Source organism: Bombina bombina, chromosome 1 (assembly GCF_027579735.1).
Source record: "Bombina bombina isolate aBomBom1 chromosome 1, aBomBom1.pri, whole genome shotgun sequence".
Classification (NCBI taxonomy): Eukaryota; Metazoa; Chordata; class Amphibia; order Anura; family Bombinatoridae; genus Bombina; species Bombina bombina.
In genome coordinates this window covers 1,107,045,900-1,107,059,329 of record NC_069499.1, presented here as the reverse complement: position 1 = coordinate 1,107,059,329, position 13,430 = coordinate 1,107,045,900, and the positions used below count along the sequence as shown (strand labels likewise).

General features: G+C 38.8%; 1 protein-coding gene across 2 annotated transcripts in view; it reads left to right on the top strand.

Annotated features, from left to right (window-relative positions):
* Window positions 1-13,218, top strand: part of SNX11 (sorting nexin 11) — a 28,708-nt gene extending 15,490 nt beyond the window's left edge. The window contains exons 4-7 of one of the 2 annotated variants that reach the window (XM_053697376.1): window positions 9,064-9,150; window positions 9,243-9,343; window positions 10,719-10,817; window positions 10,995-13,218. In XM_053697376.1, coding sequence (XP_053553351.1) covers window positions 9,064-9,150; window positions 9,243-9,343; window positions 10,719-10,817; window positions 10,995-11,172 — 465 coding nt within the window. In that variant the 3' untranslated portion in view covers window positions 11,173-13,218. The remainder of the gene's footprint in view (window positions 1-9,063; window positions 9,151-9,242; window positions 9,344-10,718; window positions 10,818-10,994) is intronic. The other variant, XM_053697385.1, reaches the window with a different exon arrangement.
* Window positions 13,219-13,430: the final 212 nt, after the last annotated feature.

The following is a 13,430-nucleotide window of genomic DNA, read 5'->3' as shown; positions in this document are numbered from 1 at the left end:
AACGCTTGATTCTATCTAAGCGTGGGTTTTCGGAATCAGTTATAGATACCCTGATCCAGGCTAGAAAGCCTGTCACCAGGAAAATTTACCATAAGATATGGCGGAAATATCTTTGTTGGTGCGAATCCAAGGGTTACTCATGGAGTAAGATTAGGATTCCAAGGATTCTATCTTTTCTCCAAGAAGGATTGGAGAAAGGTTTGTCAGCTAGTTCCTTAAAAGGACAGATATCTGCTCTGTCTGTTTTGTTACACAAGCGTCTGGCAGCAATGCCAGATGTTCAGGCGTTTGTACAGGCTTTAGTCAGAATCAAGCCTGTCTATAGACCTGTGGCTCCTCCATGGAGTCTAAATTTAGTTCTTTCAGTTCTTCAAGGGGTTCCGTTTGAACCTCTACATTCCATAGATATCAAGTTACTATCTTGGAAAGTTTTGTTTTTGGTAGCTATTTCTTCTGCTAGAAGAGTTTCTGAATTGTCTGCTTTTCAGTGTAATTCACCTTACCTGGTGTTCCATACAGATAAGGTCGTTTTACGTACCAAACCTGGTTTTCTTCCTAAACTGGTTTCCAATAAGAATATTAACCAGGTAATAGTTGTTCTTTCTCTGTGTCCTAATCCAGTTTCTAGCAAGGAACGTCTGTTGCACAATCTTGATGTGGTTCGTGCTTTAAAGTTCTATCTAAAAGCAACTAAAGACTTCAGACAAACATCGTCCTTGTTTGTCGTCTATTCTGGCAAGAGGAGAGGTCAAAAGGCGACTGCGACCTCTCTGTCCTTCTGGCTGAAAAGCATCATCCGGCTGGCTTATGAGACTGCTGGAAGGCAGCCCCCTGAACGAATTACAGCTCACTCTACTAGAGCTGTGGCTTCCACATGGGCTTTCAAGAATGAGGCTTCTGTTGAACAGATCTGTAAGGCAGCGACTTGGTCTTCACTGCATACATTTGCAAAATTTTACAAATTCGATACTTTTGCTTCTTCGGAGGCTATTTTTGGGAGAGAGGTTTTACAAGCAGTGGTGCCTTCCGTTTAGGCTACCTGACTTGTTCCCTCCCTTCATCCGTGTCCTAAAGCTTTGGTATTGGTTCCCACAAGTAAGGATGAAGCCGTGGACCGGATACACCAATGTAGGAGAAAACAGAATTTATGTTTACATGATAAATTTTTTTCTCGTACGGTGTATCCGGTCCACGGCCCACCCTTACATTTTAGTCAGGTTTAAATTTATTTTTGTAAACTACAGTCACCACTGCACCCTATGGTTCTCCTTTTTCTCCTAACCGTCGGTCGAATGACTGGGGGGGCGGAGCCTGAGGGGAGCTATATGGACAGCTCTGCTGTGTGCTCTCTTTGCCACTTCCTGTAGGGATTGAGAATATCCCACAAGTAAGGATGAAGCCGTGGACCGGATACACCGTAGGAGAAAGAAATTTATCAGGTAAACATAAATTCTGTTTTCCTCCAGCCTTAAATTGTGACCTTTTGTCACAAAAATGTTCTTGGAATAAACAGAGCTTCCTTGAAACTTCTGAGGCAGGGTCAGATTGAGACATCTTGCAGAATGTAAGAGAAAAAAACAACATATAAAGCAAAATGATCTATTTCCTTATATGACAGTTTCAGGAATGGGAAAAAAATGCAAATAGCATAGCCCTCTGATAGAGAAAAAGCAAGAGGCAAACATCAATGGGGTATTGAAATAATGAAAAAGTTTGGCGGCAAGTATAACGCACAACGTAACTTAAAAATTTTTGGCGCCAAAAATAACCGGAAATGACACACTCCCGTCACTAATGACGCAACTGTGTGAAAGGTCTCGGCGTCAAGTATAACGCCGGAAATGACGAAATTGCGTCATAGACGTATTTTTTCGCGCCAAAAATATTTCCGCGCAAAGAATGACGCAATAAAGTTTAGCATTTGACGCACCCGCTGGCCTAATACTGCCCGCAATTTGCAAGAAGTAGTCAATTGGAAAAAAGACTAAACCCCAGGTAAGAAATAAATTCTTAAAAAAATGTTTATATTCCACAAATATGAAACTGACAGTCTGCAGAAGGAAATACATGAACCTGGCTCATGGCAAATATAAGTACAATACATATATTTAGAACTTTATATAAATGCATAAAGTGCCAAACCATAGCTGAGAGTGTCTTAAGTAATAAAAAACATACTTACCGAAAGACACCAATCCACATATAGCAGATAGCGAAACCAGTACTAAAACAGTTATCAGTAGAGGTAATGGAATATGAGAGTATATCGTCGATCTGAAAAGGGAGGTAGGAGATGAATCTCTACGACCGATAACAGAGAACCTATGAAATAGACCCCCGTTAGGGAAATCATCGTATTCAATCCCTTCACGTCCCTCTGACATTCACTGTACTCTGAGAGGAACCGGGCTTCAACAATGCTGAGAAGCGCATATCAACGTAGAAATCTTAGCACAAACTTACTTCACCACCTCCATAGGAGGCAACGTTTGTAAAACTGAATTGTGAGTGTGGTGAGGGGTGTATTTATAGGCATTTTGAGGTTTGGGAAACTTTGCCCCTCCTGGTAGGATTGTATATCCCATACGTCACTAGCTCATGGACTCTTGCCAATTACATGAAAGAAACATACTTTATTAAACTCTAAAGGTAAAAGTGAATCTTTTAAAAAGCATAAAGGACCTGGAGTGTTAAGTGAAAAGGTCTCTAATATGTGTAAACAGAGCAGAATGATATGGTGAATTTATGAGGGTTCAGTTCAGGTTTTTTAAAGGGACATTAAACCCAATTTTTTTTCTTTCATTATTCAGATAGAGAATACAATTTAAAAAAAGTTTACAATTTACTTCTATAATCAAATTTACTTTGTTCTCATCTTATTCTTTGTTGAAGAGATACCTAGGTAAGTAGCATGCACATGTTTGAAATACTGCATGACAGGACAGTGTTGCCATCTTGTGCTCTTGCTATTGTATAACATTGTTGCAAAACTGCTGCGTTATAGTGCTGCAGACGTGCACACTCCTAAACTAACTTTACTGCTTTTCAACAAAGGATAACAAAAAAATTGATAATAGAAATAAATTAGAAAGTTGTTTAAAATTGTATGTTCTATCTGAATCTAGAGAAAATATTTGGGGTTTCCTGCCTATAAATCATAATCTTCCTCCCTCTGTCTTTGGTTGGTTTTTTATCTTCTAAAATGCAAATAATAGGCAATGTTATGTTTTTAAAACATCAAATATTACCTTTTTGATTACAGTACTATTCTATCTTTATGAGGGTACTGTGTATACAAATGTATTACAAATGTTATACAATTACCTTTAGATTACACGTATAAGCTGTGTTATGACATGTGAATATTGCCTAAATGACATAAGATATTGTTTTTTACACTTGGTCCTATCTCCTCTCCAAACTGTCCCATTTTACAGATGCAAATATACAAATATTCCAAAATACAAACTATTACGAAATCCAAAGCTTTTCCGTTCCCAAGCAGTTTGGATAAAAAGAGTTTCCTACCTGTACCTGTCTTACCTTTGCTCAGGGAGAGAAATCCTTTAAATTTAGCCTGTTGCGGACTGGGATTGAGAAACACTGTGATAGGGAATTTAATAACTAGTACATTTTGTCACTTGGAGAGCTTGTGATCAGATTTTAGAAAAAAAAATTCTCTTTTTTTTTTTTTTCTCTTTTTCTCTCTCTCTCTTTTTCTCTCTCTCTCTTTTTCTCTCTCTCTCTTTTTCTCTCTCTCTTTTTCTCTCTCTCTCTCTTGCTCTCTTTTTCTCTCTCTTTTTCTCTCTCTCTCTTTTTCTCTTCTCCTCTATCTTTAAAGCTAATTAGTTTAGTAATTTGTTTTACAGATGATTGGAGAATAACTACAGGCCAGTTAGTTTAACTTCAGTAGTTGGGAAATTAATTGAAAGTCTCTTAAAACAAAAAATATTTTGACTTGCATTAAGGCAAACAATTTAGAGGACCAAAATCAGCATAGTTTTTCTTCAGGTAGATCATGTCAGACTACTCTGACTTATTTGATTATTTAACAAAAGTATTAGACCAGGGTTAAAATGTATGTGTACTGTAATGTAGTACTGCAGTGAGTAAGGCCAGCAGAAAGTTTGGATATATTGGGAGATGTATTTGCAGCAGAAATAGTAAGGTTCTTATACCACTTTACAGATCATTAGTTAGGCCTCATTTTGAGTATTGTGTGCAGTTCTGGAGGCCATATCTACAGAAGGATATAAACAAACTGGAATCTGTGGAAAGGAGGGCTACCAAAATGGTACATTGTCTAAAAAATAAAACGTACCAGGAGGCTAAATGACCTAAATATGTATAGCTTAGAGGATAGAAGGGAAAGAGGTGATATGATAGCAATTTTCAAGTATATTAAAGGGCTTAGTAAAGATGAGGCTGTAAGTATTTTACGTAAAAAGACAAATTCAAGAACAAGAGGTCATGATCTCAAGCTGAAGGGCAGTATATTCAGGAGTAATTTGAGGAAGCACTTCTTTACAGAAAGGGTGATTGATTTATGGAAAAAAAACTTCCACAGGAGGTGGTAATGACAAACACTGTGGGGGACTTTAAGAATGCCTGGGATAAGCCTAAGGATATCTTACAAACGGGCAGACTTGCTGGGACTATGGCTCTTATCTGCCGCCAATATCTATGTCTCTATGCAACTTTCTCCCCTCAATAGTAAGCTATTTTTTCTTTTTCATTCCTGTCAGCTGTTCAGGCAGTCTTGTCTTAAAGGAATTCATACACACAGGCCACTATTGTGAATAGATGTGTGTATTTGGATCCTTCATGATCTGATTGCGGAGGCAGGCGGCCACTCGTGCTGGTCGACTCTTTTCGGAGCTGGATTTATTCTTGTGAAACATCACCATACGAAGATTAGGATTTGCACAGATATATATTTTTTTTAATAATTTTTATTGAGGTTTTGCACAACAGACATAGTACATTGATCGCCTTTTAACAGCAAAGAAAATACAAATAGAAATGAGGAAAATATTTCAACAATAATAAAATAAACAGTAGGTACGCTGATGGGACCTCGATTTTGTAATACTATAGCAGGGTAGACTGACTAGTTAGAAGCCAATATTTAGGCCAAATAGTCTAGAAATGTAAGATACAGTTGATAGTCAGATGTACAACACTTTATGAAATTTTTTTATTTTTAAAAAATGAATAAATGAGTATATGGTAAAGGGGGGGGGGGGGATTACGGAGTGGTCAACAACAATCAGCGGGTAAGCACCGCTTAAAATATGAGTTATTGATCTAGAGTGTGTAGATTAGTACCAGAGAAAAGGAGGGGGTATTAGCAATAGACAGTAAAGTAACTAATACAAGCTATGGTCACTATATTTGGGGAGAGGGACTACGTGCGGGTAAACTTAAAGCTACATAGGCTGTACTAATTTCTAGGTCTAGGCATCACGAATAACCAAGGCTACTAGTTAAGTCAAGGGTAGGCAATAAATATATTGCAAAGCGAGCCTACAGGTTTTATATCAGTGTGAGATAGCTGGAGCAAACAGAGCCTTATAGACTGACATTGTAGGTCTTTTACTATAGGTGTATAGGAAGTGATATAATGTTGCCAAAGTCCTTCTGTCACTTTAATATTACTAATAGCCTATACCTCCACATGCCCTTCTAAAAGCCTCATCAAACAGTGAGCGGGATATTAAATTATGCAAAGAAAAGAAAAATATCCTGGGAAATCCCTTGATTAAGACACACGTACCCACCTATATTAGTAGGTTAATATATAGTTATAGTTACATATTTAAATATGCGAATTTCTGCATGATAAGGCACAAATAATAGCATAATAGTAGTGAAAACAGGGCAACAGAGACATGGGTCATCAAACCTGATGCAGTATAAGCTCGCCCCAACTGTAGACCGCAAAGTCTCAAAGAGAGGGATGTGCTAGATAAGGAGCATCATTGCCTATGAAGTATAGACATTGATGACAGCGCTGGAGCTATTGCAAGCTCAGTTTATACAGGGGGTATCATTGAGTACTCTGGCAACGAATTAGTCATGACTCCCAAAAGGTGACATAGTGCATCTTAGGTCCTATGGCTGGCAGAGGCTTAAAGGAAGATTCAATACTTTGTCTCAATTAGATAGAGGATGCAAGCCTAAAGTATAGAATAGTATGACAACAAGGGGAAATTACTAAGCATCAACATGTCTACAATATAGTTACAATCTAGTTAAGCGTTATGTAGGGTAGCAATAACAGGAGTATCCTTACAACCTAAGTCTATATTTGAAGTCCAGAGGCTATGAAATATCAATACTAACTACTTCATGACACCATAAAATCACAGGTTGTATATCTATATCAAAAGTGTGGTATTATATCAACATTCACTATAAAACAGGAAGACATAAATATATCTTAACATTCACCTCTAATCGGTAAACAGTGGCTATGATATGGGGGTACAGACAGTAGAACTCTATATTATTGGTTAACTAAAGCAGATTTGGATTGACATGAGAAATAGAATAAAAACTATTATCAGACTGTATAGTCATCATGCAAGTGCAAATACACTCTTCCTGTCTAATTAGATGAGTCTATGTGTTTGGTAAAGTTGGACATTCTCTTCCGATATCAGCATATTCATATTCCCACGGCATAACAGCCTAGGAACGAGAAATGCTGCCCTCAACAATGGGACAGAGAAGGGTCCGAAAACCAGTTCTGGTCATTCCACTCCTGTAGCAGCAAACTGCATGTGGGGATACAGGTATAGTAGTGTGTATGTGGAGGGTTGCCAGCAGATGGTTGTAGATAACCGGAAAGGACCGCCCTGTCTCAAAGGTTCTCGTAGAACAAATGTCTCAGAGTTTAAAGCCATTAGTAGGCCCTTCTCTCTCTGCGCTATTAGTAGTACGCTGTCAAGAAGTCTTGTGCGAGTGCCAGACTTATCCTGCGGCAGGATGCCTGCTTCAACATCTGTAGTGTTGGTTAAGGAGAACTCAATGTAATGGCTGCCCTGATACATAGCGGGTCTCTGGCTAGGTGTACATCGGAGGTTTCCTGAATTCCAGCCATATAAATAGGGGTTCAGAGTAGTTTCATCCCACTCAGTCTGGATTGAGTGGCACTGGAAAAAGATTTCCGTGGAGAGGGGAATGGCTAGATCAATTTGCGGTTTCCCGTTCCGTAGAGGATCATCACAGCTCTCCGCCATCTTAGGTGCAACACTGTCTCCTTGAGCGCATGCATTTCTGAACATGGATGTAAGCTCATCAAAATTAGTTTGCATCCGCGAAGAGAGCCCCCTGAGTAGTGCTAGTATCTCCTCCATTGCCAGGGCAGGTTGTCTGGATAATACTACCTTCAGCGTTCGTGTCAATTGCTGCTCTGATTTGGAATAGCAGAGAGGGTTATGCGTCCCGCAGGGCTAATTCACCTTCGGCCAAATCTGTTCCCAAAGCTTGCAGAGAAAGCAAAGTTATCATTATATTCACCATAAGGTTAGGTAGCCAGGGTGTCCAGTTCTGAGGAAGTATGATAGCTGATATCGTTAGCAATTGGTAAATTAGTAGTATATCTTAAGGAGCTCCATTTAGTGCTACCTAGCCCCTCCCCGGATTTGCACAGATATTAGTTTGGTGATCTTTCACAAGAATAAATTTTGCTCTGTAAATAGAAGAGCAGCATGAGCGGCCAACTGCTTCAGCAATCAGATCCTTATGAAGGATCCAAATACACATATCCACTTGTGAATTTATGTACTAACTGGCAGATTCACAGGTGGTTGTGAAGAGGTTAACACTTACAGGTTGCTGCCATCAGAGCACTGATGCTGCCTGTCTGGGTGGTGATAAACAGCTTAACATTTATGTGTAACATCCCATATTTTTACCTCTTCATCTCCTCTTTATCGACAGGCCATGTTAATATTCGGATTACTCCTTTACACCACAATAAGTAGGATCACAGGCCTTCATCCCACGCATAATTATTAAGGTTCCTTAGAACCCTGGTCCATAACTTTATCAAGCACTGTAATAACCTTACATTCATGTTATCAGTTCTAGTTCTTCCAGTAATGTAAAGCTCACAACACGGGGCTGGTTTGATTCATAGACACAACCATAAATATTATATATTGAGCACACGGTTGTTTGGTTATAGATAATAACTTTGGCAGTGATTTCACACTACTCGCTACATCTTCTGGATTCTTTAACACACAAATTTACCACCCATTGACTGTGTAAAAGTTGGTTTGAGATGGAAAAGGCAGTGTTGTATATCTTGCTAGAGCATTGCTCATTTGAAATTTGTTTTTATAAATGACCATATATTTGTCCTTCATCACCCGCCAAGTGATATGGATTCCAGTGTGGCCCTTATAGGTAGGTAGGTCATACTCCAAGTCATCCAACATTCTATCTTATGTTAGCATAAATATTTAAAGGGACAGTCAAGTCCAAAAATAAACTTTCATGATTCATATAGGCCATGTAATTTTAAACAACTTTCCAATTTACTTTTATCACCAATTTTGCTTTGTTCTCTTGGTATTCTTAGTTGAAAGCTAAACCTAGGAGGTTCATATGCTAATTTCTTAGACCTTGAAGGCCGCCTCTAATCTAAATGCATTTTGATAGTTTTTCACCACTAGAGGGCATTGGTTCACGTGTTTCATATAGATAACATTGAGCTCATGCACGTGAATTTACCATGGAGACAGCTCTGCTTGGCTAAAATGCAAGTCTGTCAAAAGAACTGAAATAAGGGGGCACTCTGCTGAGGCTTAGATACAAGGTAATTACAGAGGTAAAACGTGCATAATTATAACTGTGTTGGTTATGCAAAACGGGGGAATTGGTAATTAAGGGATTATCTTTTAAAGCAACAAAAATGATGGTGTTGACTGTCCCTTTAAGTTAGGTCTGTTTTGTACATGCTACATGAAGCTGTATGTGGTAATATGTATATTTATGTGTATGTAATCTGTTATGGTGATTATGATTAATGAGCTCATGTTTTGTTTCTAGGAATTTATCACTGTTCGTGTGCAAGACCCTAAGCTTCAGAATGAAGGATCTTGGACCTCTTATGTTGATTATAAAATATTTCTCCATGTAAGTATAGTATTTGTATGTCATAGGGATCTGGGTATAGATTTGAATGATAAGCCTACAAATCAGATATTTAGGTGCATCATTTTTTCCAGACTAACAGCAAGGCTTTCACAGCCAAGATATCCTGTGTAAGGAGACGTTACAGAGAGTTCGTCTGGCTGAGGAAGCAACTTCAGAAATATGCTGGCTTGGTGTAAGTTTTTTTTGTTTTCTGGTGGTATCTAGTATGTGTAATATATTCTGATCCTTGTTAGTCTTTGTTTATATTTCCTATCTAAGATTTTAACTAATGTTCACTGGTTTCTGATTCTGAACTCTGTTCACACATTTATTATTACTGTATGTGGCAGTAAATGAGTACTGATAGATTGTCCAATCCTCTGAACCAGGTTTTAAACAGACCAGAAGATGCTCTTGTTCAAACATTGTTTCATTCCCTGTTTGGAAACAAAGCATCAACCCCCTTTAATACCATCAGTTTCCACTGTGCCCCAATGTGCCACCATTATAGCAGTTCCTGTGCCGTTTACTCCTCCTTTGCACTTATCATTTTCTGATTTAAAGGGATGTTAGCATAATGCTATAATGTTTTGGAGCATTCTCTTACGTTTCTATTGCTTGAACAGAACTGTGAATTGTGTTACACCCCTCTACTGGAGTAATAGTTGGCGCAGCAATATATTGTCAGTCCTTGTCTGAACGCAGCTGCTGAGCCAGTTTGGAGAGGTATATTTGTGTAACCACCAATCGCCACCACATACTAAAGGTGTCTGGCATTCAAGCATTCTTCTTACTGTAATTACATCTCTATCAGTCAACTGAAAAAAATGTTTTGTGTGCTAAGCTAAATTCCTAGTGGCAGCGTTTAGTTATAGAAGGTAACTTGATGGGCCAGATGGTGATGGTTGCCTCTCAGAATGTGCCAGAGCCATAATGGGTCACATTATGGTTATCAGATTCTATAACACCTGGTCTGTGTATATAATCAGCACAGGTAAGAGAATCATTTAAAAAAAAAACAACCTGTAATAACTTCAAATACTAAATAACCCTCTGTTTGATGGAAGAGAAAACAAACTGACAATATAACCGTTAGCATTTATTTAACGCTCTGTCGTGATAACACACAAACCCCACCTTCAGTTTTTGAGCTTAGTTCTTGCGGTCCATGGGTTTTACTCTCTTACTCCTCAGCATATTTGATTCCCTTTTGTTTGCTTGTAAGTTGACTGGAGCATGATGCAATAAAAAATGCAAGCGGGTGGTATTCCCCTCTTTGACAACCCACTAGTAATGACTACAGTGATATCACTGTATGGAATATCTAGTTTATGTGCCGAGAATTTGCTTTCCCCATGTGTGGAATATTATCTTTGATATAAAGACGGGTCAGATAACCGGTTAGTAATAGGAAAGCTGCATTGGGAGGTTCACGTCTTTACAGTCTGTTCTGTTATCAGTGTATGGAAAGATCTCTTAAAGCTCCTGCTCCTCATTTGTTGATTTGTTACTTCTGTTCATAACTACATTTTTTCCTACCACAAACAATCAACTGTTCTTCTTCATAGACCGGTTCCAGCATTGCCTGGCAAAGCCCCCTTCTACATGGGCAATAATGATGACTTCATAGAGAAGCGGAGACAGGGACTCCAGCAGTTCCTGGAGCAGTAAGTTTCCTCCTGCATTTCTTAACTCTTCACTTATGACATTTGTTAAGCCTAAGTATTCCCTTATACCATTGCTTATATTTATATGCAGATAATATACAACATTTTATTTCATTTCAAATTGCTTTCAAATAGGCCAGATTCTTTATTTGCCTTCTCACTGCTGTGTGTTTACAGAGTTGTAGAGAACATGGTCCTGTTATCAGACAGTCAACTGCACCTCTTCCTGCAGAGCCAGCTCTCTGTGTCTGAAATTGAGGCCTGTGTGATAGGCCACAGAAACTTCACAGCTACTGAAGCTATCTTGAGCTATGCTATGTCTAACCGTGGCTGGACACAAGAGGAAAGCCTTTGACCAACTGAAGAATGTTGTGGCAAAAAGTCGTCGCACTCTGCACTTTGTTACATAGAGGGAACAACTTGTTAAACTTTCTTTTTAGGTTTTGTTCATGAGATTCCTGATGATGGGACCAGAACCGCTGACCATACAGTGATCATCTCCTTCATGCCAGGCTCCTGTGTTTGTGATGTGGTTGTAATTCCAATTAATTGTATAAGGATTATAGTTAAGTACACTTTGTATTCAGATGTTCCAGTCAGTTCTCACTTTTTTATTGAAATAAGCTGTTAAGCATTGAATGTGAAATATTTATGATACAGTTTTAGTAGGTGTAATAGATTATTAGTGACATTGTCACTAGAGAGATGCCATACTTTGCTTTTACAGTATTTCCCAGAATCAACGTGGATTTTTGCCCCAGAATAAATCTCATAGGTATTTGTACAATCTCCCTCTATATCTTCCACAATATGTTCTGTCCTCTATCCCAGACCACACTCCGCTCATTGTATTACAGTTCTACATTTCACCTAATCCCCTTTTCTTCTGTTATGTGTGATCAGTCCACGGGTCATCATTACTTCTGGGATATAACTCCTCCCCAACAGGAAATGCAAGAGGATTCACCCAGCAGAGCTGCATATAGCTCCTCCCCTCTACGTCAGTCCCAGTCATTCTCTTGCACCCAACGACTAGATAGGATGTGTGAGAGGACTATGGTGATTATACTTAGTTTTTATAACTTCAATCAAAAGTTTGTTATTTTACAATAGCACCGGAGCGTGTTATTACTTCTCTGGCAGAGTTTGAGGAAGAATCTGCCAGAGTTTTTTACTATGATTTTAACCGGAGTTGTTAAGATCATATTGCTGTTCTCGGCCATCTGAGGGAGGTAAAGGCTTCAGATCAGGGGACAGCGGGCAGATGAATCTGCATTGAGGTATGTAGCAGTTTTTATTTTCTGAATGGAATTGATGAGAAAATCCTGCCATACCGTTAAAATGACATGTATGTATACACTTCAATATTCTGGGGATGGTATTTCACCGGAACTACTCTGTTAAAGGTCACTAATCCTTTTAATAACTATTTATCATGTTAAACGTTTTTGCTGGAATGTAGAATCGTTTACATTGCTGAGGTACTGTGTGAATAAATATTTGGGCATTATTTTCCACTTGGCAGCTTTTTTTTTTTTTTTTTTTTGCTTTTATTTGTGACAGTTTCGTTTCTCTTCACTGCTGTGTGGGAGAGGGAGGGGCCGTTTTTGGCGCTCTTTGCTACGCATCAAAAAATTCCAGTCAGTTACTTTTATATTTCCTGCATGATCCGGTTCATCTCTGACAGATCTCAGGGGTCTTCAAACTTCTTTGAAGGGAGGTAAATTCTCTCAGCAGAGCTGTGAGAATTCTTATAGTGACTGTGAATAAAAACGTTGCTTTGTATTTTTTATGTCAAATTTAATTATTGTTATTTTACTAATGGGAACAAACCTTTGCTAAAGGTTGTGTTGTTTTAAAGTTTGATGCTATAACTGTTTTTCAGTTCACTATTTCAACTGTCATTTAATCGTTTAGTACCTCTTTGAGGCACAGTACGTTTTTGCTAAAAAAGATTATAACCAAGTTGTAAGTTTTTTGCTAGTGTGTTAAACATGTCTGACTCAGAGGAAGATATCTGTGTCATTTGTTCCAATGCCAAGGTGGAGCCCAATAGAAATTTATGTACTAACTGTATTGATGCTACTTTAAATAAAAGTCAATCTGTACAATGTGAACAAATTTCACCAAACAGCGAGGGGAGAGTTATGCCGACTAACTCGCCTCACGCGGCAGTACCTGCATCTCCCGCCCGGGAGGTGCGTGATATTATGGCGCCTAGTACATCTGGGCGGCCATTACAGATAACATTACAAGATATGGCTACTGTTATGACTGAAGTTTTGTCTAAATTACCAGAACTAAGAGGCAAGCGTGATCACTCTGGGGTGAGAACAGAGTGCGCTGACAATGCTAGGGCCATGTCTGATACTGCGTCACAGCTCGCAGAGCATGAGGACGGAGAGCTTCATTCTGTGGGTGACGGTTCTGATCCAAACAGATTGGACTCAGATATTTCAAATTTTAAATTTAAATTGGAGAACCTCCGTGTATTACTAGGGGAGGTCTTAGCAGCTCTCAACGATTGTAACACCGTTGCAATACCAGAGAAACTGTGCAGGTTGGATAAATACTTTGCGGTACCGGCGAGTACTGAAGTTTTTCCTATACCTA